The sequence below is a fragment of the Dama dama genome, chromosome 1 (genome assembly GCF_033118175.1).
Source record: "Dama dama isolate Ldn47 chromosome 1, ASM3311817v1, whole genome shotgun sequence".
In the NCBI taxonomy this organism is placed as follows: Eukaryota; Metazoa; Chordata; class Mammalia; order Artiodactyla; family Cervidae; genus Dama; species Dama dama.
This window is the reverse complement of record NC_083681.1, coordinates 54,965,520-54,993,353: the sequence shown is the minus strand read 5'-3', so window position 1 is coordinate 54,993,353 and position 27,834 is coordinate 54,965,520. Positions and strand designations below refer to the sequence as shown.

At 40.2% G+C, this 27,834-nt stretch overlaps 1 protein-coding gene across 1 annotated transcript in view; it reads right to left on the bottom strand.

Annotated features, from left to right (window-relative positions):
* Positions 1–27,694, bottom strand: part of GVQW3 (GVQW motif containing 3) — a 29,089-nt gene extending 1,395 nt beyond the window's left edge. The window contains exon 1 of the mRNA XM_061150716.1: positions 26,660–27,694. Within this exon, the coding sequence (XP_061006699.1) occupies positions 26,660–27,124 (465 nt within the window). The 5' untranslated portion in view covers positions 27,125–27,694. The remainder of the gene's footprint in view (positions 1–26,659) is intronic.
* Positions 27,695–27,834: the final 140 nt, after the last annotated feature.

Here is a 27,834-nt window from a genome sequence, read left to right as displayed (position 1 = left end):
TGAGTCAGTGGGGAGGAAAGGAGACAATGGTCTCTCTTACCTAGGGTAAAGAAATAGGATAGATATGCCTAAAAAGGCAACGCTTGGGCCAAGTCCTGAAAAATGAGAAGATTTTCATTTGTAGCTAGAACACAAAGGGGTATTCCACACACAATAACACAATGTTCTTTTTGTTTCTAGCACAAGCAATGATTATCCCCTGGGATTTTGGAATCAGCTTCTCTCTTTTTATGGAAAGTTCTTTCCTTAGATTTTCCCAAAATGACTGCTTAACATTTATAACCTGGTATTTTCTCATTTATTCCTTTGTTTCTTGTATTTCTCCTTCACTAGAATGACTGATCCAAGAGAACACGAGATCTTGGCTTTTCTCTTCACTCTATCACAGCATCTAGAACACTGCCTGCCACAGTGTAGGTGTCTGATACATATTTGTTGCCTGAATAAATAAATAAACTTCAGGAGGCTCAGGAAGGCATACTGCCATCAAGGAAATATAAACACACTGCCTGGTGCACTGTTGGCATTTAATTTTTTTTCTCATAAAATTGAATGAGAAACAACTAAAGCACATGCGTGCTCAGTCGTGTCTGACTCTTTGTGACCCCATGGACTGTAGCCTGCCAGGGTCCTCTGTCCATGGAATTTCCCACGCAAGAATATTGGAGCAGTGATTGATCCATGTTGATGTATGGCAAAAACCACCACAATATTGTAAAGTAATTAGCTTCCAATTAAAATAAATAAACAAAAAATTAAAAAAAAAGATACCGGAGTAGGTTGCCATTTCCTTCTCCAGGAGATCTTCCTGACCCAGGAATCAAACCCACTATCTCTTGCATCTCCTGAATTGGCAGGCAGATTCTTTATTGCTGAGCCACCTGGGAAGTCTCACCTAAAGCACAGGCTGGAGGAATTAAGATAGGAAGTAACAGAAGAGGTGGTCTCCGAGCTGCTCCCTGAAGGCCAAGAAGGGTGACAACATGATGGGGATGTTAGAAGGGCTTCAGGAGGATTAAGTAAGATAGCTTTTAAATCTCTTCCAACCTTGAGCTTCTAAGACTGTCTCCCAAACAAATCATCTCTTGCCACCCTTTGGGGTCTCCTCATCACACCCCTCCTTTCTACCCACCCTGTCTGGAGTCTGTAAGGACATCTGACACACCATTTCCTGCCAATGTAAATCATGAACTGATGTGTGATGCTTGTTCTCAGTTTTTACCATCCCCCACGTGGAGATGGCCCCATAACTCAGGGTGGAGGCCCCAGGCAAGGATAGCCTTTCCACAGGGTGGCAAATAAGATGGAACTGTTTACCCACCAGCACCTTCCTGGCCCTGCTCCCAGATAATTTTATGTCCTCTGGTCCTGAATCTGCTTCTTCATTGGATGCACCTCAGTTCACTTGCTAGAGCACTGATGTGTGACTATTTAACTGCCTCTGCTTCCTGTCCCAGTGATGCTGGGCTTTAGGGAGCATGGGAGAGAGACAAGAAAGAGAGCTTTGTATGAGGTAAGCTTTGACAGTCATAATAAAGGCCCCAAACTAGCTTATACACACACAGTGCTCAACAATTTACAAAGCCCTAGAGAACTCCAGTTCATCCCTCAAGACCCTGCACCTCTTTTCACTCAACTTCAACTCTCCCAGGCAGAGCTAATCCTTCCCTCCACACTTTGTAGAGCATCCATTAGATCCCTTATTACCTTGTAATGAATTTGTGTACGTGTCTCATTTCCTTCATTAAACCATCAACTTCTTGATGACAGATTTCTTCTCTCCTAGTTAAACACATTTCTTTCTTAAAAAGTACTTTTCATCATACATATTTTTCTAATTATAAAAGTAATATTTATAGTTATAATGATCAAAATTGTATATATAAATGTATAATGAAGAAAATTTTAAATCACCTATAATTTCATCACCCAGATAAAACCACTGGTAACATGTTTAATATATCTTGAGCCTTTTTGTAGCATATAGAAAGTAAAAATGGACTATATAATGCATGCAGTTTCAGAGTCTGGCTTTAGCATCTTTTCATTGTGAACATAAACACATCATTGACATTCTTCAAAAACATCATTTTAAATGGCTGCACTATTTTCATTTAATGAGTTGACCACAATTTACCTGACAGTTTCCTCACTGAGAGACATTTAGGCTAGTTACTTCTTTTTACTGCTTTTCCAAATAAAATGAGTAGCTGTACCAATAAGTCTTTATCTACATCTTTGACTATTTCCCTCAGGAAGATTCCTAGAAATGGAATGTCTAGGTCAACCGGTTTAAACTCCTTACGCTGGTTCTTGATGCTCACTGCCAAATTGTTCTAAGAACCAATTTATACTTCCAGCAGTGCATAAGTGTGCCCATCTTACAGTGTCCTCACCTACAATTAGTATTATCTCATTGGAATCTTTCCCAACCACAGTGATCTTCTCACAATTTCCCTTAGCCTGGGTAATTTTTCTTAAACACAGCAAAAATTATTCAACCATACAGAGTTGTCTTCTTCTGAGATATTAACCTAAGGAGGGTATATTTGTTTGAACAGATCTTTTACGGCTGTAAATATTTCTATACTTTTGATTTGAAAATTGCCCAAAGAGCAGAAAGTTCACTCTTTTGCACCTCAATTGCAATATAATTCTGTCTTTGGGGAATGATTTTTTATTTTCAGCAGCCTCAAAAGCCATTTGGAACTCATGGCAAATGAGATGAGGAGCTGCAGCTGGGTTTGAGTCAGAAATGAGGTGTAATTTTACAGTAATGAGATTGAGGTCTTTTTGTGACTTGTAAAGAGGAGTCCCACAGGAGTTCTTGGGCAGAAGTGGCATCATCATAACAAGTGCCAGGCCTCCCTACAGGACCAAAGTGCCTACAGGCAGGAGGAGGCATGAGTCCCTACAGGACCATTCAAAGTGCCTACAGGCAGGAGGAGGCCTCCATGAGGAGGCATGATCTGTCTACCCAGGACTTCATCATTATAACCCCAGGTACAGGCGTCAATTCATTTCAGAGCTGGTCCTGTTCCACTTTCTCTCTTCATCGAGCCCACTTGGCCCTGATGTGATTCCAAGGCCAAGATCTTAAAGGGCCAGTTTAGGGGGAGGGTGTCTCCAGCATTGCTGCGTTGGCAGGTGGGTTCTTTTACCGCTAGTGACCCCTGGGAAGCCCCCGGAAAACAACAAAGGTTGCGGAAGCGGCAAGCATTCAAGAATGGGATTCAAACCTACAGCATGCAGAACACAATGGATTAGCAGTTTGTCACTTTAACCACTCGGCCACCTCGCCCAGGTGGCACTAGTGGTAAAGAACCCGCCTATCAATGCAGGAGACGTGAGAGACACTAGTTCTAACCCTGGGTCGGAAAGATCACCTCCAGGAGGGCATGGTAACCCACTCCAGTATTCTCGCCTGGAGAATTCCATGGACAGAGGAGCCTGGCAGGCTACAGTCCATGGGGTCACAAAGAGTCAGACATGACGAGAGACTGAGCAGGCACCTAGATGATTTTACTTCACAGGATTGTTAGAAATGGGAACTACATAGAATCACACCAACATAGACGTACACAGATGCACAGTCACACAAAATAGCTAACATGTATTGAGCACTTACTCTGTGCCCAGTACTGTGCTTTATATGCATGTGGCCAACACCGCTGTTTGACTCCCTAGAAGCTGTTTCTCTCTTGCTACTTCTTTAGGAGTGATTGTGTGGCCCAGTTCCGGCAAGTGAGATTTAGGTAAAACTCTCCTGGGAGTTATTGGGAGAGCTTTTGCTTTCCTAAGGAAACAGGACTGCTAAATCCAAGCTGTTTTCCCGCCCCCCCACCCTTTTCTGCCTTGATCTTGGAGGTAAAGGTTGGGCATTGCAATCATCTTGTAATCTAGATGGAAAGACCAAAGGAGCACCTCTGTTATGTAAGAAAGTGACTACCTATTTGGTTAAGTCACTGTTAGTTATTGCTTGCAGCTAATAGTATTCTAATACACATGCATAAAAGATATCCACACATAATAAGATGCCCTATAAAGTGTTTCCACTGATACACTTATTCAAACACAGTTCCTCCTTTCAGAGAACTAATGATATGAATGATGATCATCTCGTATTTATGTAGCACTGGCAATTTTCAAAAGATTTTCACATCCATTTTGTCATTTGTTCCTTACAACTCTGTAAGGAAGGCAAATTTTTATGTGAAAAATCCTTTTCAATTGCAAAAGGATATTTAATAAGTATTTTAGAATGCTCATATGTTACACATAGGCTTGTCTTCTTTTCTTTTTTTCCTTTTTTCCTTCTTTCTTTCCTTCCATGCCAACCCTGGGCCTGTTTTTCTCAGACTCACCCCTCAGCCTTCTTCTGCTCTGTTGTGCTCTGTAATGCAGGGACATTGATCCATTCAGGCTTGGAATCCAGGCTCCAGTGTGTCTGACTTTGGCCTAGGGAAAGTATCATGCTAGCAGGAGATTGGAGCTGGGTGGGGGTGGGAAGGAAGAGGCTGGGATGTTTTTTGCCTCCTGTCCCCCACCACCCTCTGCCTCAGTGGCATTTCTGGCTGCACATTTTCAATGGCTCCTGCTCCCAGTGCTAGGGTTCAAGCTTCTGACCACGTGGCTCCTGGCTTCCATCTCCTGGCTCCCCATACTCCGTGAGACTGCCTCCTCCCTCTGCCCCTTTGATTTATGGACAGCAGTGGTTTCCCTAAGCTCTGGGCTGCCTCTCCATCCCCTATCTTATCACCTGTGTAACCAGTCCACTTCATTAGGTTCCTCCACTGTAAATATTTGATGTGTCCTCTTTTTCCTCAAGTTACACTCATTGATCCATATCATCTTTTTAGGGCACCCACTCAGGGCCAGGTTCTGTGCAGGACGCACAGGGCAAGAGGTGTGCTAGTCTAAGGAGCAAAGCGAAAAGCTTCAGAGTGTGATGGTCTCTGCTGAGACATCCCTAAACTCAGCAAAATTTACAGGCAAGTCTTGCCATTGCCTGGGCTTCTTCCTTTTTCCAGAGGCAAGCCAGAGACAATGTGCGGGACCCTCGGTATGTCCCCTTCACTACCCGCTGCACGAGTGAGTTTGGGGGTGCTTCTGGATGGTGGCAGAAATGCCTGTTGGCTTTCACCTCCTCCCAGGCAAATGCTCCTACCAAGGGCTCTCAGGCTCAGGACAGCCCGGCTTCCATGACCTGCATTGTACTCCCTTCCCTTCTCTTCTAAACAGCCTTACCTAAAGAAGCAGGAAGAATCTTTTACAGAGTATTTGCTTCAGCAAAATGCCAGAGATGAATTATCCATAAAAGTCAATAATGGAAAGAAGCCAGTGGTACCAAGTCACCTTGAAGATGCTTAGATATCTTGCATGGGATTCTGCAAATAGACTGGACAAAAATCCCATTTAAAGTTTTATGGCTTTGGCAATGTAGACAACCATTCTGAGTTTCAGTTTTCTCACTCACAAAATGGAGACAATAAATGTCTTCCTCATAGGATGCTTGTTTCTGATTTGAGAAACTTTGAAACATGACCAATTATCCTAACATAGATGGGTTCTTCCCCCAACTATAGACACGTGGAGATGTTGTATGAACTATAACAGACAAGTTATATTTTTATTGCCAATTTTGAAAAAAAATATAAAGAGAAATTTCTAGATATAAGAAAGGAAAAAGAAATGGAAAACTCAAAGCCAGAACAGGGCACAGGTGATATGCCTGAGCTGCCACAGAGATTTCACACTTAGTTATAGATCCTGAGAGCTGCAGGCCAGGGTTACACTGTACAGTAAGGAGTAGAGATGGAGCTTCAGTCCTGGACAAGTAAGAAAGTTGGAACAGAGCCCACTGCAAAAAGCCCTGACATTGGAAGCTCTGTCCCCTTCCATGAAAAGGAGACTAGCAAAACTCTATCCCAAGGTCAGAGAAGTTCAAGGAAGCTATATGTCTGATGAGGCCTGGGGTAGGGAAAAAAATGGCACTCATGAGAAACAGAAACTCTAATCACTGCCAAATGCTTATGGGGGGCTTAAATTTACTCTACCTGTATGTGAAAACAGCTACTGAGATAAGTTAACATAAAATTCTTGGATTAGGGCTGAAGTAAGACCTATTAAAATTCTTAGGTTTAGGCTGAAGCGAATTCAAAATAGCTCTGCAGGGTGCTTAACAATTCAGGGCTTGCAGATCCACTAGAAAAAGCAATCCTTGATGAAGATGCTCACAAAAAACATCAACCCCATTAGGAAAGAAATGAGCAGAATGGAGAGTCAATCGACATAACAAACTAGAAAGAAAAAGGGTAAAAACAGAACCATTTGAAAGAGATTATGAATTAGGATGATTAAAATAGATATAAGAGAAGCAATAGAAGCCATAATAAAATAACAGGATAGTATAAGAGGAAAAGAGTGGGGAGATTTAAAAAACAACCATGTAGAACTTCCTGAAATAAAAGACACTGCCACTGAAATTAAAAACTCAGAGGATATTAAACTACCTATAGATCTAGCTGAAGAGGGACTTAGAAGAGAAATTTGAGGAAATTACCCAAAACAGAATAAAAAGAGAGAAAAGAGATAAAAAACCTGAACAAGAATTTAAGAGATATGAGCGATAAAAAGAGAAAGTCAAGCAGATGTTTAATAGGAATTCCAGAAAGATTTAATAGAGGGAATGATGGAAAATCATTATTAAAAATATTACAGCTATATAAGTCAGGGTTCTCCAGGGAAACAGAACCAACAATTTCATAACTAGTCATACCCTGATGAAACTGCAAAACCACAAGGCAAAGAGAAAACTATAAAAGCCCTCAGTGAAAAGGGCCAGATTACCAAAAGGGATGTTAACTATGACAGCAGCCTTTTCATCAGCAACAATGGAAACCAGAATACAAGAGGATAATATCTTCAAAACGTGGAAAGAGAATAAACCTCAAACTACAATTCTGTACAAGTTAAATTCATAAGTGACACCAAATTTTCAGCCATTTGCAGACAAGTGAAGATGATGAGTTTACCTTACACAAACTTTGCTGAAAGAAAATGAGTGGATACACTTCAGTAAGAAGAAAATAATTCAATCCAGAAAAATAAGTTAGATGTAAGGAGGGGGATGCAAGCAAGGTGCTAGAGTCAGTTCACAGCAGCCCAAAGAGCCGACTCTTAAAATTTCAGGAATTTTGAGAACTGGATGTTAAACAGTCATTGCTAAAAGTTAAATCACACAAACTTACACTTAAATGAATTACTTTAAAATAAAGCTTTAAAATCCTCACAATGTATCACTTCTTAATTATTTTACTACAACTTTGCTACTATCTATCCTCTTGAGGTTATTTATATCTCTCGTATCTGTGTGGTTGAAATATGGTGTAATGGTGTGCTGCTGGGCATCTTTTCCCTTTCTCCAGATTTCAGTGATGTCATATTGCTAGCTTGAGTATAGCTTGAGCACCTCAGAGATCAACAAATGCTACAAATCAAGACTACCTTTGGACTTCTCCCTTTGGACAATGGATGAGAATCCACCTGTCAATGCAGGGGACAAGGATTTGATTCCTGGTCTGGGAAGATTCCCCATGCTACAGGGCAACTAAGCCCATGCACCACGACTACTGAAACCTGTGAGCCCGAGAGCCCATACTCTGCACAAAGAGAAGCTACCACAATGAGAAGCTCAGTGCTTTGTAACTAGAGAGTAGCTCCTGCTCTCTACAACTAGTGAAAGCCTGCATGCAGCAAGGAAGACCCAGTGCAGCCAAAATGAATTTAAAAAAAAAAATAAAAAAAGACTCCCTTACTCCCTACCACATGAGAGCTGATTGTTACTATCTATCAGCACGTGGGGCTTCCCAGGTGTCCCTGCTGATAAAAAAAAATCCGCCTGCCAGTTCAGGAGACAGACATAAAAGATGTGGGTTCAATTCCTGGGATGGGAAGATCTGCTGAATGAGGACATGGCTACCCACTCCAGTATTCTTGCCTGGAGAATCCCAACGGACAGAGGAGCCTGGAAGGCTAAGTCCATGGGGTTGAAAAGAGTTGGACACAACTGAAGTGACTTAGCGTGCATCAGCACAGTGCTGAATATAAGAAATAATGGTTTCCACTGCTAGGTATATGTCCAAGAGGACTGAAAACATATGTCCACAAAAATGCTTAGATACAAATGTTCATAGCAGTGTTATGTATAGTCGCTAAAAAGTAGAAATAAGTCAAATGTCCACCAACTAGTGAACAGACAAAATGTAGTTTATCCATACAATGGAGTATTATTAAGGCATAAGAAGGAATGAAGAACTGAAGTACATATTCTAACATGAATGAATCTTGAAAACATCGTGCTAAATGAAAGAAATTAGACATGAAAAGCCATACACTATATGATTCCATTTATATGAAATATACAGAATAGGCAAATCAGTAGAGACAGGAAGTAGATTAATGGTTACCAGGGGCTAGGCAAAGAAAGCTGAGCGCGGAAGAATTGATGCTTCTGAACTGTGGTGTTGGAGAAGACTCTTGAGAGTCCCTTGGACTGCAAGGAGATCCAACCAGTCCATCCTAAAGGAAATCAGTCCTGAATATTCATTGGAAGGACTGATGCTGAAACTGAAACTCCAATACTTTGGCCACCTAATGCGAACTGACTCATTGGAAAAGACCCTGATGCCGGGAAAGATTAAAGGCAGGAGAAGGAGATGACAGAGGATGAGATGGTTGGATGGCATCACTGACTCAATGGACATGAGTTTGAGGACGCTCCAGGAATTGGTGATGGACAGGGAAGCCTGGCATGCTGCAGTCCATGGGGTTGCAAAGAGTTGGACACAACTGAGCAACGGAACTGAACTGAACCGAGGGTGTAGGGATAGGAGGTAGGGGGTAATACCAGTAATAAGTATCAGATTTCTTTGGGGGATAGTGGTGGTTGCACAATCTTGTGAATATGCTGAAAATTATTGAATTGTAACTGTAAAAGGGTGAATTTTATTGTATGCAAGAAAGGACTTGGGGAACCAGGAAGGGGTAGTTAGGGAGTTTGGGACTGACATGTACACACTGCTATGTTTAAAATGGATGACCACCAATGATCTACTCTATAGCACAGGGAACTCTATTCAGTGTTATGTAACAACTTAAATGGGAAAATAATTTGAAAAAGACTAGATATATGTATAACTGAATCACTTTGCTGTACATCTGAAACTAACAAAACATGTTAACCAACTATACTCCAACATGAAATAAAAAGTTAAAATGAGAAAGAAATAAAGAAAGGTAGGCAGAGAAATTGGTATGTGTGTTTGTAAATCTGAATAAATACTGGCTGTTAAAACATCTAATGGAGGGAGTTGAGTGGTTAAAAGTAAGTTGGAACCAAAATACTGAAAACCAAATTACCTGGAAGATAGAAGGGGCTGGAGAGCAGAATTAAAGAATTCTAAAGTTCCTGAAATCCTCACAATGACCTAGTGATTAACTTAACAATGTTAGGTTGAGTATGCACATTAGTAAGGGAGGAATATCCACTGAAGGAATATAATTAGAAAGTATAATTTCCAAACCACTAGTGAGACTAAAAAGGGGGTAAAGAAAATAACCAAAGTAAAAGAGGGCAGGATAAGAGAATAAAGCAAATAAAACACGTAGCAAATGACAAAACAAAGGGGGAAGATATCTCCAATATATCAAAATGAAAAGAAATGTAAACATGCTTATGAGACAGAGATTCTTAGATTGGATTTTAAAAAATCCAGCTGTATGTTGGTTACAAGAATGCATTCAAAAGTTAAGGACACAGAAGCGTTAAAAGGATGGGGAAGATATACTAGGCAAATACAAAATGAAATAATGCAACAATAATAGATTTTAAGTCAAAAAGCATTGTTAGGGATAGAGTCAAATGCCTTAATGATAAAAGGGACAGTTCACCAGGAAGATATAATGACCAGAACATATTTGTTTCAACTGGAAATATTGCCTCCAAATATATAAGACAGAGTTACAAGGAGAAATGGACAAATCCACATAGTGGGAGATTTTGACACATCTCCCTCAGTAGCTGATAGAGTAAGAAGACAAAATATTTGTAAGGCTATAGAAGATTTGAGCAACACTTTTTCTTTCTATCTTTCCATACTTCCATTCCTGGGCCTTGAAAATTCCTCCTTCCTGTAGCTCTACACTGAGTTAATTGCCAAGCATTGTGGATTCTCACTGTAAAGTGGGCTGGTTTCCTGCCAACACCCTTTCATCCTGGAGTTAATTCTTTGGCTCAGGCTTTAGTTGTCTTGCCTGAACCATTGTAATTGGTTCCTAATTGATCCCCCTATATTTATGGAGAACTGCCCAGATGACATGTGGTTTAGGAATTTCATGTTGACACTATACATTTTATTGTTGGATTAAACCAGACCAACGGAGAAGGCAATGGCATCCCACTCCAGTACTCTTGCCTGGAAAATCCCATGGATGGAGGAGCCTGGTGGGCTGCAGTCCATGGGATCGCTACGAATGGGACACGACTGAGCAACTTCACTTTCACTTTTCACTTTCATGCATTGGAGGAGGAAATGGCAACCCACTCCAGTATTCTTGCCTGGAGAATCCCAGGGATGGGGGAGCCTGGTGGGCTGCCATCTAGGGGGTCGCACAGAGTCGGACACGACTGAAGCGACTTAGCAGCAGCAGCAGCAGCAAACCAGACCAAAAGTACTACAATATTTCAGTCCCAGTGGAATTACTTTTACTGAACTGAGCTCTGGTGAGAGGTTATCGGCTATTTGGAGGGATGGTAAAGACAGAATCCTGGGAAACTCCTTCTGGATGGTATATTATTCTAGGCACACACTGTAACCTCTTTGTGAGGACTATTGGGAGGAAATATTCTGAAATCTGTATGTCTCGTATACAAGTTTGTATGTATTGTATGAACACTAAATCAAGTAACCAATTTCCACTTTACTAGGGTCAGTAGAGAACTCACAGCCAAGCTTGCTAGCTACTTTTAGTAAGTACAGTAGTTCTCCTTTGTCTGCTGTTTGCTTTCCACAGTTTTAGTTACCTGTGGTCAACTATAGTCAGAAAATACTAAGTGGAAAATTCTAGAAATAATTCATAAGTTTTAAATTGCATTCTATTCTGAGTAGCTTAATAAAATCTCATGCTGCCTGCTCTATTCTATCCAGGATCCCCAACCATAATGTCATTCGTTCCTGACATCCAACCATCAACATTGTCATAGTTCTCAATGATCCAGTATCACCTGGAACAGATGATTCTCATCAGTGCATCAGAAGGTCAGTAGTAGCCTAACGATACATCACAATATCAACTTCACTCACCTCACTTAATCTCATCACACAGAAATTTTATCATCTTACACCATACAGTGAGTACAGGACATAATATATTTTGAGAGAGACCATATTCACATAATTTTTATTATAGTACCTCATTATAATTATTCTATTTTGTTATTCATTGTTGTTGTTGTTAATCTCTTATGGTGCCTAATTTATTAAGTTTTATCATAAATACATGTGTATAGGAAAACAGTACATATAGGGTTCACATTACTTGTGGTTTCAAGCATCCACTGGGGGTCTTGGAATACATCCCCTGCAAATAAAAGGGCAAGACTACTGTATTCAGAATAATAATAGCTAATATTTATTGAATGCTTGCTCTGAACTTAGCACCGTTCCAAATGCTTTCCATGTACTAATCTATTTAACCCTCATCTCATTCCAATGAGATAGGATCATTAAGATCTTCCCTTAAAGATGAGGAAATTGAGACCCAGAAAGATTATATAACTGGCCCAGGGTTTTAAAAAAAAATAAATGTGCAACATTAGAGTTGTGAGTCGTTTTATTTGGGGCAAAATGAGGACTATCACCTGGGAGACAGCATCTTAGATAGCTCTGAGAAACTGCTCCAGAGAGGCAGAGGGGAAGGCCAATATATATGTGATTTTGGTGAGGGGAAACTACATGCAATCAAGCACATATTTTTTTTGCAGAAGGATTTTGCTAGTCATGAGGAGAAGTCATCACCATGAAGGATTTTAGTGCTTTTCTAGAAATGAGGAGATATAAGAATTGGGCTCATAAAATCAGCTTCTAAAAATATCCAAATATCTGAAGGCCTGTTCTGCCAGTGTTTCCTGGAGTACAGAGTGCCTCATTTCTGCTCTCCACTCTGAGCTCCTTTCAGGGGGTGCTGAAAATCAGCAGCTGCAGCAGCACATGATTTAATCCGTGTAGACAGCAAGTGCCAATTTGTAGTTGACAATAGCTAGTAAGATGGAAAACTAGAATCTGAATCCAGGCAGTCTTTTTCCAGAGTCCATACTCTTAACCACTATATATATTACATCTTTAAGTTTTATGGTATGCACACCCTTGAGCTAATTATAAGCCCTAGCTCTATTAATTTTCTGTGTTGCTTCTGGCCAAGATGTAGTAATAGGGATTAGACCTATTTCTGGACAAAATATATGAAACAATGATTTTTAAAACATTGGATATCAGGTAACTAAACATAGTGATTCCTAAAAGATAGGAAATAAGTGAAGTAAGCCCCATGATTATCTCTGCTTTCCTCCTGGAGAGGATTTCCTAGCCTTGGTACCAAGAGAGCAAACGCAGGCAGAACTCAATAGTTTCCCTGAGTTGAGGAGACGGAGTGGGGAATCTGGGGTGGTTAAGGTGGTGAGTTCACAGAGAAGAATGCCAAAAAAAAAAGAGAGATGAACAGAAAGGAAGCTCTGGTTATCTGCTGAGGGTCCACCTTGAATCTTCAGCATGCATGTGAGGAAACTACCTGAATCCAGAAAAAGAATCATCCAAAAGAATTAGAAGGAATAATTCTTGAATATCACAGAGGTCCAGTGCCTGTTCCCAACATTAAGAGTGGCAAGGCATAAATAATAAGACATCAGATGGGCTTCATCACAATAGTGGGGCAAATTTAGCCCTAGGATAACTTAGTTGCTCTAGTCTCATCTAACAAAGCTTAAAAATAACAGCCAAAAATCTCTTTTCCAAAAGCCAAAGGACCCATATAAAAGGACCCATAATGAAAGGAGAAAAGTCAGTCACCTAAAACTGATTTAAGATAGGTAGAATGAGGAGATAAGGACTTTAAAATAGTTATAATTATATTCCACATGATCAAGAAACTACAGAAAAGAGTGGGCTTGATAATAGAGTCATGGACAACACAAAAAAGACCCAGGGACTTCCCTACAACCAGTGTCTTGGTTTCAAAACACCATTCTCCAATAAAAGGAACCAAATGACTTTAGAGAGATGGTTGATTACAGATCTGGAATGGGGAAAATGTAAGATGATCTTGGAGCATAATGCAATAGTAGAAAGTAAGGAAGTGTTTTGAAAATGAAAGGATGGACCATGTCAAAGAGACACAGAAATCAATCTTAAAGGGCATCCAGTGACAAAAGCTGGAACCATTTGAGCAATAAAATAAATAAAATAGTATTGAATTATAATCCAAAATGTTAAATAAGTACACATGAGTCCAAACTGACATAAACCAGTCATTGAATAGATAAATAAATTGGGGAGAAAATATATTAATAACTATTCCATATAGAAGAAGTCTGAATAATATATGTAGATACTACCCCCACCATAAGAGGTGGAGCTTAATCACTCCCCTCTCCTTGAATGTGGCCTGAACTCAGTGATTTGCTTCTAAAAAAGAAAGTATGGGAAGAAAAGAATAGTAACATTACAGTAGGAAAATCTGCAAAACTGCCTTAACCAAGTGATTAAAATAACATCACCTATGATGAAATGTGGGTATAATGTGCCCTCTAATTTAATGTAATAATAAGGACCCTTCACTTCTATGTTATTCTTTCCCAAAACCCACAACCACAGTCTAATCATGAGGAAAACATCAGACAAATCCGAAGTAAGGATAGTCTGTAATATACATGACCGGTACGCCTCAAAATTTTCAAAGTCATTAAAAACAAACAAACAAACAAAAGACTGAGAAACTGTAGTGGGTGAGAAGAGAAGACACAACAACTAAATGAAATGTGACATCTTCAGCTGATTCTTCGAACACAAAAAAGACATTAATGGAAAAAGTGTTGAAATCTGAGTAAAATGTGTTAATTATTTACTATTAATGCACCAATACTGATATCTTAGTTTGGTAAGTGTATTATGGTAATGTAAGAAAGTAACATTAGAAGAAACTGAAACTGGATGAAAGGCATGTGGAATGTTTTGCCAATTTTCTATGACTCTAAAATTATTCCAAAACTAGAAATTTATTCCAAATTATTCCAAAACTTAAAAAAAAAAAAAAAAAAAACCCAAACCAAATTCCTTGGGATAGAAACTACAGATGAGAAGTACATTAAATGAAATAAAAATAAATTAGGTATTTCAGAAGAAAGGATTCATAGACTTGGAGACATAGCAGTAAAAACTACACAAAAAGACACAAGAGGGAAAAAAAGACAGAAAATATTGAACAGAGAGTCATTGAGTTAAGGAACAACTTCAAGTGGACTAATATATATGTAATTGGAAACCCTAAAGGAAAGAGGGGCAAAAAAATTTTTGAAAGAAATGATAGACAAAAATTTTCCAAATTTGATGAAAACTTTAGGACCACACATTCAAGAATCCCAATGAACCTCAAGCACAAGAAACATGACAAAAACTACACCAGGTATATCTTAATAAAATTGTGAAGGTCCATGATAAAGTCTGAAGAGCAGCAAGAGAGAAAATAGTACATACAGAGGAACAAAGGTAAGAATTAACCCAGAAGATAGTGAAGCAAAATCTTTCAAATATGGAAAGAAAGAAAAAAAGAATTGTTTACTTATAATTTGAAAATATTTTTCAAAAACAAATGTGAAAATAGGGAAAGAACAGTCTTTTCAACAAATGATGTAAAGACAACTGGACATCCACATGTGAAAGTATGAAAGTGGGCATTCATCTCACACTATATTTTACAAAACCAAACTCAAAATGGATCAAATATCTAAATATAAGAGCTAAAACTATAGAACTCTTGGGAGAAAACATAGCGGTAAATCCTCATGGCTTTGGATTTGGCAATGTTTTCTTAGCATAAGCAACCAAGAAATAATAGATCAACTAGACTTCATCAAAATTAAAAAAAAATTTGTGCATCAAAGGACACTATCAAGAAAGTAGAGACAATCCATGGAAATTCCTTGGTGGTCCAGTGGTTAGGACTCTGCTCTTCCACTGCAGGGGGGCACTGGTTTGAGCCCTGGTTGGGAAACTAAGATACCACAACCATGCAATGTGGCAAAAAAAATAAAATTAAATTAAGCAATTTTATAAATAAAAAGACAGACCACAAAATGGCAGGAAGTATTTGCAAAGCATGTACCCGATCAGGGTTTAGTATCCAGAATATATAAAGAACTCTTACAACTCAACAACAAAAAGATAAATGACCCAAATAAAATGGGCAAAAGACCTGAATTAACATTTCCCCAAAGAAAATATACACAAGGGCCAAAAAATACATGAAAACATGCTCAGTATCATACCAGTTATTAGTGACATGGAAATCAAAATCAAAAGATACCACTTCACACTCATTAGCACGGATAGAGTAAGAAATGAAGTGTTGGAGAGAATGTGGACAAATTGAAACCCTTACCTTGTACATTGTTGGTGGTAACATAAAATGGTGTAATTGTGGAAAAGTCAGGTGGTTCCTTAGTAAGTTAAACATGTAATACCATATTACCCAGCAATTCCATTCCTACGTGTATACTCAGGAAAATTAAAAACAAATGTTTAAACAAAAACTTGTACATACATGTTCATAGCAGCACTATTCGTAATAGTGAAAAGGTGGAAACAACCTAAACGTCTATCAGACATTTAAACATCAATAGATAAAGAAGATGTGGTATATCAATACGATAGACTGTTACTCAGCCCTAAAAAGTATGGAGTTCTGATGCATGCTACAACATGGATGACTTAGCAAACATTATGCTAGGTCAAAAAAGCCAACACAAAGGCCACATGTTGCATGATTCCATTTATTTCAAATGCCAAGCATAGGCAAATCCATAGACATAAAGTTGATTAGTGGTTTCCAGGGGCTGCAGAAGTGGTTAAATGAGTGAATAGTTGATGGATACAAAATTTGCTTTTGGAATGTTCTGGAACTAGACAGTGGTGATGATCACACAACACCATGAACGTGCCAAATGCTACTGAAATGCACACTTTGGTTAAAATGGTGAATTTAATCACACACAAAAAAGCAATTTCCATAAAAGTCTATTCTTTCATTCATCTATCAAACATTTATTGAACAGCTCCAGGCAAGCTTTATTCTGGATGCAAGAAATACAGAGAGTAATCAAATGTGGTTTTGGCTTTTAAGTTCATGGGTTGGTAGGGGAGGAAAAACATGCTGCAAACAATTAAGTTCAGATAAGTGATATGGTTTCCTTGACATAAGAATGGGCACTGTACATTGTGGGGTCTGCTTTACCTAGAAGTAGCGGGTGGAGGACAGCAATGGTAAGGCTGAAGTTTGAAGGCTGAGTAGCAGTTTGCTAGGTGGATAGCAGCAAGGATGGATTCCAGGCAGAGGGTGTGACTTAATCAAGCTCAAAAAGCTGGCATCAAAAAGCCTGTGGCTTTTTTAAAGCAAATTCCAAACTAAATAGGATGTGTGCAGCATTGCAGAGAATGGACTTCAGAACAGTGATGTGACAGATGGGTGGCCACCTGTCTGGTTGCAGTAGGTGACACTGAGACATGTTAGGGGGATGACCTGGACTTGACAGGATGTAAGGATCAGAGGAAGTGTGACTCCAAGATTGGGCTACTTTGTTGGTGGTGGAAATTGCCAGTCCTTAAAGTGGGTTTGCAGGATAGTCAATTCTTTTTTTTTTTCATTTATTTTTATTAGTTGGAGGCTAATTACTTTACAATATTGTAGTGGTTTTTGCCATACATTGACATGAATCAGCCATGGATTTACATGTGTTCCCCATCCCGATCCCCCCTCCCGCCTCCCTCCCCATACCATCCCTCTGGGTCTTCCCAGAGCACCAGCCCTGAGCACTTGTCTCATGCGTCCAACCTGGGCTGGTGATCTGTTTCACCCTTGATAGTATACTTGTTTCACTGCTATTCTCTCAGAACATCCCACCCTTGCCTGCTCCCACAGAGTCCCAAAGTCTGTTCTGTACATCTGTGTCTCTTTTTCTGTTTTGCATATAGGGTTATCATTACCATCTTTTTAAATTCCATATATATGCGTTAGTATACTGTATTGGTCTTTATCTTTCTGGCTTACTTCACTCTGTATAATGGGCTCCGGTTTCATCTATCTTGTTAGAACTGATTCAAATGAATTCTTTTTAATGGCTGTGTAATATTCCATTGTGTATATGTACCATAGCTTCCTTATCCATTCGTCTGCTGATGGGCATCTAGGTTGCTTCCAAGGACATTCAATTCTTATGGGACATCAAACTAGAATTTATAGTCCTCCCCATCTTATTTAGTCTACTTTTAACTTTTATTTTGTATTTGAGACCTCCTTCCCTTTTTCTTGGGCTTCTTCTGTTTTCCTGTTTGAAATATATGTTACTATGGAAATGTCATGGTGCAGTACAGTGGCATTTACAAGTGAAGTATAAAGAATTTTCAGAACATCTAGAAACACAAATCTAGGGTTTAGGAATATAAGCCCTAATGGTGTGACAGTGTTCATGCTTTCAGATACTGTCATGAATATAAATATACCCAGAAATTTCAGACAGCAGAGAGAAGATAGTTGAGAATTTTATTAAGATTTATGTGCCCAGATTTTGAAAAATGTGATAAATATTAAAAACATAAAACATTAACACACTACTTGGGAAGAACATCTGGAAAAAAAATGAATGACAGAATGCCAACATTTACTTGTGAATACACACCTCTGGGAGAAGGAAGAGAGAGCCCAGACATCCCAGGAAAACTTGGAAAAACATTTTTACCACCTTCTATGTCATAAATATGTTCTCCCCAAATTGCATGTAAATCAGTTACTGATAAACCATATTTATCAAATGCAAGGGTGACCATTATTTTAAAGTCATCTGAAGAATGTACACTTTAGTGAAGGAAATTATTACCAACTGAGTAATGGAAAAAAAGTGACTGGACCGAGTGAAATTCAGGGTCCTTCATTATTATCCTGGCTCTGTCACCAACTAGATGTGTGATTCAAGAAAATTCACTCAATCTCCCTGGGCCAATTTCCTCATCTAATTTGGGTTGTAATTCTGAATTTTCACTTATTAGGCTCTTAAAGCAAGCCACAGGAGTGATGGCCCACAGCCTGACATCCAGTTTCTTCTGAGAGGTAACATCACAGGACAGAACTGAAGGCCCTTTTACACAGAGGAGCTGGGGATGTCAACGCCAGTCGGGCAGTTACCACTGCTGTGTTTTTCCTCTTTATACTCCCCTTTCTCATCCCCACAATCACCCTAAGTGTGACGATTCCAACTTTTGTTCCCAATTCTTTACAAAAGCTTGTTCTAGAGCTGACTTGTGGGGAAAGGGCCTGACAGTCAAAGGTAGGAGCCCATTCTCAGGGGTGTCTCCACATCTGGCCTTTCCCTACCCCACAAGGCTGGTACTGCTGGACGGCAAGAGCTATACCCTCTGTTCCTCGTACAGACGCAGGCCTAAAGGAGGAACTCGGGGGCTTCCCTGGTGATGCAGTGGATAAGAATCCTCCTGCCAACACAGTGGACACAGGTTCGATCCCTGGTCTGGGAACATGGATTCCATCCCTGGTCTGGGAAGATTCCACATGCTGCAGAGCAACTAAACCCATGTGCCACAATTACTGAGCCCATGCTCTAGAGCCTGTGTTCCACAACAAGAGAAGCCACCACAAATGGTGGAATTCCTGAACCCTAGAGGTGAACTTTTGGCTGCTTTTTCAAACATTTCTGAACTCCCCAAATTTTCTACAATGGGCAAAAAATATATAGAAACCACAAGTATTAAACCTTCTTTTTCCTGGCTTTTAGTCAATACCCTGATTTCCCATAAATAATGTAAACTTTGCCCAGTTCTCCAATGTTTGGAACAGGATATAGGTCACACATCTTTTCTTTAAGAGAAACAGCCAGTACAGTTTCCTAGTCCATTTTGCTTAAAGAGCAAAGACACTATGCATTTGTCTTTGTGGACAAATGCCATCTAGCTCCAGGCAAGGGCCCTTGCCAACTGGTTTCAGAAAAGGACATTTATCAACAGTGTTTAGGCACCACCTTGATTAACTTGCCACACAGGAAGTGCAAAACACACCTCTAAGAATTCTTTTGTCTTCTTAAACAAAATAGGCTTTATTAACTGGCAAGAGGTAGAAAGCACTGGGTCAGGCCTTTTGCTGATTACTAGCATGCTACAGACTAACTGAGGAGCTGTTAGGAAGACTGAAGAAGCAAAGGAAATTACTCTCTGTTGAATACTTACTACACGCCAGATCTTGTGCTGGGCACCTCAAATACATTAATGTAAGCCTCACATCTAATAATCACTAACATACCAAATTTTCACTCATTTATTTATCTTATTTCTTGTCTGTCTCCCCTACTTAAAGGTAAGCTCATAAAGAGGAACATTTTTTTTTTTGTCTTGTTCACTGCTGTCTCAGTGTTTAGAAGAGAGTCAGATACATATATGCAATCAATAAATATTTGCTGAATGAACCAAATGAACACCTCCACGAGGTAGGTTTTATTATTCTCCTTCTATGGATGAATAACCTGAAGTGTTCCAGAGGTGCAAATGAACTGCCTAAAGTCACACGGCTTGATAAGGAACAGGACTAAAACCCCAGTTTCACTCTTTTGTTCTTTCTATAGACCAAGAGACTTAGACCTTGAAGAACCCTTCCAGCTTGACAAATCTGTAACCTAGATGCTTATAAAACATGTATTTACCTTGTGTACTCACTTGAAAAATAAGAAATTCACCATGGAGATGTATTTGGCATTTTAATGATAAACATTTTGCTAAAGTAACAATGAAAGACACACTTCCCCAACAGAGCAACTTCTATGACATTATCGACGTCATTTCTCACTTGAAAATACCATGACATGATTACTCTTCAGATATAAATAAAAGCACAGTAATTCTGGACACCATCAAAACATATCTGCAAGTCTTAGAGTTTGTAAGTTACATCATTAAGATGACCATTAATATGTGTGTGGTATTCTCTGGGCAGAATATCCAATATTCTTGTGCACATCCATGTTGAGTATCCCAGTATGGGAGGAGGTAGACTTGGCACATGGAAAGTCATTCCTGTCCTAAAGAAATTATATGGATGGCTCAATGGTTCTTCAGAGAATCAGCTGTAACAAAATCTATCTCAAGAATATTCATTTTGTATGAGAGAATGCAAGAATGAGGTTAATTTTACCCAGGAGAGTACTTCAAATCCTTTCCACTTGTCAGAACATCCTTGATCCATAAGTGTTCCTTACCTCCCTAGGACCACGTAACAGGAACATGCCATTCATGGTGTCTTTTCATGCCACCTGGGATTTCTGTAGGGATTCTGGTCACCTTCTCCTTTCAGAAAGGCCCTTTTCACTTCTGTTCCACTCCTACTACCAACACAATGGTATTAGTCTCTACGTGGACCCAGCCAGTTAACAGTTCCTGGGCCAAAGTCATGGTTTGGCCCAACTCTCTCCGTTGCTAACTTTTAGTGCTACTGTTTTATTCTGATAATAAAAGTAATAATATTTTAGAAAAATACTTCTGGATTTATGTATGTAATTTTGTGTATCACTCTTTTCACTTAACATTCTAAGCATTTTGCCATGCTGTTTTAACTCAAATGTTAATTACAATGACTGCATAATAGTCTACTGTATAGTCATACTGTAATTTACTTAACCAACCTTCTACTGTTGGACTTCTGAATTGTTAAAGCATAAATTTTGCCCACATTTTAGACTGTTTCTTTAGGGCAGATTCCCAGAAGTGGAACTAGAGGATCAGAAGATATAAACATTTTTAAAGTTCCTAATAGATACTGCCAAATTGCTTTTCAGAAAGCTGTTGCCAATTTACACTTCCAACATTGCCAGCGTGTTTTTCTACCAATAGAGATTGGTCTAAAGGATAATAAAATATAATACAGTCTTTAAATTATTAATGCAGCTGGAGAGGCATCATGACCACAGCAGAGAGGCCTGTGACAAGGCTCATACCTTTCTCCAGGTATGTGATTGAAAAAGAGTGAGTATGAGCACATGGAACAGAAGTTTTGTAAGAGTGAAGAGAAATATAATTGGATTTCAGACCATCAAATCTAAGGCTTGTGTCTGCTTTGTCCATTCCTGCACCCCAGTACACAGGACAGTGCCTGGCACATAGAGCCACTCAATAAAAATTTGCTGAATTAACACAGAATCTTCTTTCAGATGCAGTTTTTCAGCAGCTGTAGTATTTAGCCACTCCTGGATTCAAAGGAAACATGACTGGTTGGATTAAACACACTTGCAAATGTCTGTTCAATCCTGAGATTCTATTTCAACTTTGGAAAATCAGTTTAAATGAAGGTGACACAATATGGCTCTCTTTGGGAGAAAAACAAGTAAAAAAACACCTGAAAGGACACAGCTTAGCATCAGCTGCAAGTATACACACACACACACACACACACAAATATATATATATAGTTTTTTTTACAAGTATGCAAAAAATGTAATTCAATGAGTTTTGTCACCTCCTGATAATAAACTTACTCAAATGCTATCCATGGTCAAGGCAATTTTGGAATTATCTTCAGTTCATTCTGTTACTACTAGTTGTAACTTGGCACCATTCTCAGTATTGCCAATTTTTTTTTTTGGAGATATTACAAGGGCAAAATATAGGTAGTAGTTTGTATATTGTAATTTTTAGTAAAGGATGGCATAAAATTTATTTTGTGAATCAGAATATGGTCAAGGTAAAACAGTCAATCATTCAGCTCAGGTTCACTCTCCTGTCACCATAAAGATTCTCTTCAGTATTCCACCATTTCTATAGTAGTAAGTTGCCAGATATTGCCAGATCAACTTAACATTAACAATGTTATTGACGGAAAAGGATCAGTCATCTGTCATTTTTATAAACACACTTTCTAAACATTAGGCCATGGCCAGCATACTATGGTCCTTGGACCAAATCTGGCCCATCATCTGTTTTTCTATGACCTACAAGCTTAGAATTTTTAAAATATTCTTAATGGTAAAAAAAAATTGTGGCATGTTACAATATATGAAGTTTAAATACCAGTCTCCATAAATGAAGTCTTATTAGGACGCAGCCACACTCATCTGTTTCCATATTAGCTATGTCTGGTTTTGCATTAAAATTTTGAGAAAGTTACCCACACAACCGAAGACATTTCCTTTACAGAAGTTTGTTGATCTCTTCATCAAATCCAAGTGTGTCCTTAGAGGTATTAAAGTTTCTCCCTACAGAATTTTTGTTCCTGGACATTAATACTGCGAGAGGGGTGATGCAACTGGGACAGATTTGCTAAGGACCTGATAAGGGAGGACAGTAGGAGATAAATACATGAGTGTGGCCTCATATAGGATGCAAAAGCCTGATAAAATCTGAGAGGTCTAATCCAACTAAGGAACAGTTGGAGAATGCAGGGTTACATACACAATACCAGCAGCAAAAAAGACTCTTAAAGTGAGCCACGTAGGACCCTGGTAACCGATTCCAACAAGCCCAGTGAGACTTGCTGGCAATGATGTCTGCAGATAGCAGGCTGGCTGATCAGTACATGTGATATGGTGACAGACAGTTCCCAATAGTACCCCATTCCTGTATTTGACATCTTCAAGTCATTCAGCATCCAGATTTACTTAGGCATCTCCAAAGGCAAGTCTGAATGCTAAGAAACGGATCTGAAAGGAAGATTCTGGAAAGCAGGTCCCAGGCACACATTTTTCCCAAACAATGACACTTCAATGAGAATTCAGAGCCGGGAGCAGAATTCAGAAGACTGCAGAACTTACCCATGTTTTTCAAAATCAAAGATTGGTGAATATTTTATTCTTTCTGTCCTAGTACCAGTGGGACAGGTGGAAGGAAGGTGGGATAATGGGAGAAGAAAGAACTGGATAAACTCAATGATGGGATGATCTGCCCTGGAAAGTGTGTGTTCCTCCCAGACTTGCAGCCATGGTATATAACATATATATATATATATATAAAACATATATAACATTCCATGTGGATTTTGAACCATAATTGGGATGGGGAAGATCAGCCTGAAAGCCAAAGAGATTCCCTGATTGTGTGTTGAGCTTGAGAATTATGCTCAAGGTTTGCAGATGGCCAGCTCTTCCTGACAACCCATAGAGAGCCAGGCTTCATCTCTTATGGTTAAATGGAGCTTCTCTTGCCCAGGAAAATACAGTTGCTGGGAGAATGGATTTGCATATTATACCTCTGAAATCCTTTTACAATTCCTGAGTACCAGAGATAACTAAATTGCCTTGAGAAACTAGTAATATTGATTGCCTCTGGGGAGTGGAACCCCTGGTGGCTAAGGGTGACAGGTGGCTAGAAACAAACAAAAAAGATTGCATTTCCCCATGTTCCCCCACCCCTCTTCTTGAGGATAGGAAAGCAATATGGGGCCAGGGATGGAGTAATTTATTTACTCAAGACTATAGGGCCAGGAATTCCCTGGTGGTCCAGTGGTTAGGACTCTGTACTCTCATTGCCAAGGGCCCAGGTTCAAACCCTATTGGGGAACTAAGATCCCACGAGCCACATGGCATGGCCAAAACAAACGAACAACAACAACAAAAAAAGACTTATAGGGCTGAACTAGGGAGTCAAAGAGGGATCTAAAAATTAGAAGAGAGAAGAGCTGCAGTGGAGTGGAAAATCAAGATTAAAAGGGGAATTTAAGGTCAGCATACCAAAGAGGTCAAAAGCAGCAACTGGAAGGTGTGGTCCAGAATTTGAAAACAAAGCCCAGGGAAGCAGAGGAGCAAGAGTAGACTGGAGAATGAACTGAGCAATATCTGAGAAAAGTCAAGGCCAGGGGCCCGGGGCTTGATGATGGGTGGATCCCTGAGATTATAAAATCAAAAGCTCAAGGGGCCTAGGCAGCAAGGTGCAGGCTGGGCAAAATTCTTGTCAGAAATAAAACAGGTTTGACAGGTGGACAGAAAAGGGGTACTGTTACATGAGAACTCTCTTGTCTGGGGACACTCCTTAGAGATTATGCTCTAAAATGGGGTATAGCGATCCTGAGAAGCCGTATGTGAATGATTTGGTGTGCATGAGTATTTTTATTTCCCTTCAAACTTGACACTTTCTAGAGTGTATTATGATCTTATTGATTATTTTCTGAGAGACCTTGCAAAAGGGTAATGGGTTCACGTGATATAGCTCAACCTGACTACTGCCTAGGACATGATCTAAAGTAAGGTAGGTAATAAATAAGTCTTTCTCATTACAGCTACTTGAAACAATTTGAATTCACCCTCCTGATTACCTGCTTCTGGTTGCCAGCTGTGGGGTTTTCTTCCTAGAAGTGCAGTGTCCTTGTTGGAAAGGCCTTATGGGGAGCACAGGGCTTTATCTGATGTAGGAAGATGTAATGATCCTGAGATGAAACGCCTAGAAACTGCTCTGCAGGCAGGCGTCTGTGAGCTGTTGCTTAGAGTTTTCCTGAAAAATATCTTTTATTTGCAAGATAAGGTCTAGTTTTCAGGGTGCCTTAAAACTGACAGGTTGTAAACTTGTAATTTTTTGAAGGTGAGAGTGCAAGAACTAAAAACAACTGTGTTGAATAAATGTTGTGCCTCTACCATCAACCAGTATTGTTTACTAACTTACCAGTTAAATAATAGGAGCTATTATATGTAAAAATCCTTGGGTTAAAACATAGACATTGGCCAATTCTGTGAAATGCTGTTACTAACCATCCCCACCTCTACTCAACACACACACACACACACACACACACACCCCTCCACCAGGCATTCTGAGATGTTTCCAGTCTATGTGGTATTTCTTGGAATCCATTTGGGAAAAGTTCCACTTCATAAATCCTGGCAGAGAGCCAGGAAGAGATAAAGGAGTCTAAAACTAGTAAAGACTGCTGTTTTTTTTTGAGGGTTTGATGAGAAAATTAGATAATCAAATAAGTGGGCTATTACAAACTTGCCTACAGACTCAAGGGGAAGCAATTTATAAACTATTAGAACAGAGTTTGGGGTGGAGGACAGGAAGCAAATTATCTTAAATTGTTCATCTTCTGCACAATACTATTATCTTCCTCTTCAGACTTTGCTATTTCAGCCAATAGTGTCCTCATTTTCCTACTGACAAGAGGTTTGAAGCCTCATCCTGTTCTACCTGCATGGAAATGTGCCTTATTTCCTAAGGACCCAGCCCAGGAACCACCTCATGCATGAAGTCCACCCAGCCCTTGGTGATCTTATTTCATAACCTCACATTGTCAATGCTCAGCAGTGTTCTAAACACTACAAGTGCTCAAAAAAAAAAAAAAAAAAAAATACCTGACAATGTTGGTATTAGTTACTAAAAACAGCTGATAAGTGGGAATCAGCACAGAGGCAAAAGACTGCCTGAATTCAAGGTCTAGAGTGTTACCTTTTCTTACTCTATACACATCACAGCCTGGACCTGAATCCTCTGGTTTATATTATATTTTTCAGGACCAGAGCCTCCTTCTCCATGAGACAGGATACACCCAAATGAAGTGCGTGGAGGGGAATCCAAACCACAAGACTAGAATGAAACAAACCCAGCTCTTCTGTGAGGGGTAGGTCTGTGAGGTCAGGATGGGAGGCTAACCCCTGAGTTCTGAGGGGCTCCCTCTGAGTCATTTGGACTGGACAGGCCCTTAGCATTGCTCCATATGTCAGCATGCCACTGCCTTCTGTACCATACCTCAGGCCCTGACTGTGAAGCAAGTTGGAACTGTAGGCCTTCTTTTGGAGTCCTCCCAGCAGAGTATGCCTCCCTGGGCACACAGAGAGAGAGACTCCAAGAGGTCATGCTCCCACCTTTCATTTGTATGATCCCAAGGCAGAATACTGAGAACAAAGGAAGAGGACAGCCTCATCAAGCTAAGGTCTGGTCAGTGAAGAAAAAACTTGTTAAGGGGGAAAAAAAAAGATCAAGCACAATCAAGTACCAGAAGTCAATAGCCAAAAGTTCTTCAAAGTTGTGGAGAAACAGCAACGAAGCTGGCCCAATAGTTCAGTAAAGAGTAACTAGCAGAGATATGACATACAGAGAGGAGCAGTAAAGAAGCTGAAAATAGATGAGCATCAAATGAAGGTGCCTAACTGCTAGGCAGCTTTCCAGTTTGGGTTCAGCCACCCCACATTCCTTTCACCACGGTGTGAACCAATCCTGAGCTGTCCTGCTGGGAAGGCTGGTTGAAGACAAGTTTGCAGCAGCTGGCTGGCAGGGGAACGGATCTGGGGATGGGATACAGGCAGAGGCATTTCCCCACCAGCTTCTCACTGGAGATGACTGCATGCTTCAGAACTCCTTACCTTTCTCCTCACACATGAGCTGTTTTTCCTAGTTTCCTTTGAAAGATCAGAGCAAAAGTGAAGTTTTCGGGGTTTAGGCTCATCCTTCAAAATACCCGATATAACTTTTGCAGATACTTTCCTCATATTCAAGTTTTCTTTCAGAATGAGCCTAACAGTTTCTTTATCTAAATTTAACTCTTCGGCCATCATCCTCACGGTTAACTGCCTATTCGAACAGACCAAGTCCTTGACTTTCTTGATATTTTCATCCGTCCGGTGGGTGACAGGACGACCACTTCTGGCATCATCTCGAATGTCTTCGCGTCCTTCTTTAAACCTTTTGTGCCAGTCGAAAACTCTGGCCCTTGACATGACTTCATTCCCGTAAGCTTCTTTTAAAAGATGGTGAGTCTCACTTGCAGACTTGTTCAGTTTCACGCAAAATTTGATGCTAATCCTTTGTTCTAGATATCGGTCACTCATTTTGGGGCTTAAGCAACACAAGAACGTTAAAACGCCACAACTGTGAAGGAAAGACGGAGGGATAAATCTCTATAGGGGTGCAGGTGGAATCATGCCGCTATTCTTGCTCCTCTGGAAGCCTCATGAGGTAAAAGAGTAATTGCTTTTCTGAATTTTAGCCCCTGGGGCTTCCAATCTAGAAGCTAACGGGGCCACAGTGTAGCTGCAAAGCTGGGTAAAATGAAATCTCCTACAACCCACGTCTGCGTCCAACTCGGGCACGAAGATCTGATGGGGGTGTGCAAATCAGTCACCAAGATCGTCCCGTTGCCTGCGGCTCTGAAGAGTCTAAGGCAATTTCTGCAGTAGAAGCCTACGTGGTGGCAATTTAAACAAGCAAGAAACTACGCATTGGTGTTGTAACGTGCAGGCTCGCTCCAGATCCGCGGAAACCCGCGCACGCCAAACCTACCGGAGCTGCAGAGGGCTTGGAGCCTCTAGAGTCCCTGGAGACACGCCCACATGCGCCATTCCGTCCCTTCGCGGGTAGGCCGCGCGCAGGCGCACTGCGGCAGCCTGCCCAGGCCCCACCTCTGCCTCGCCACACCCGAGCGGGCGCGCTTCCTTGCGCGTACCCGCCCGCGGAGGAGAAGGCGGAAAGGAGGGGGCGGGGAAGGAAGGCTGAGGGAAGAGAGGGCACCCCCGGGCGCCAGGGTGCATTGTGGGAAGGA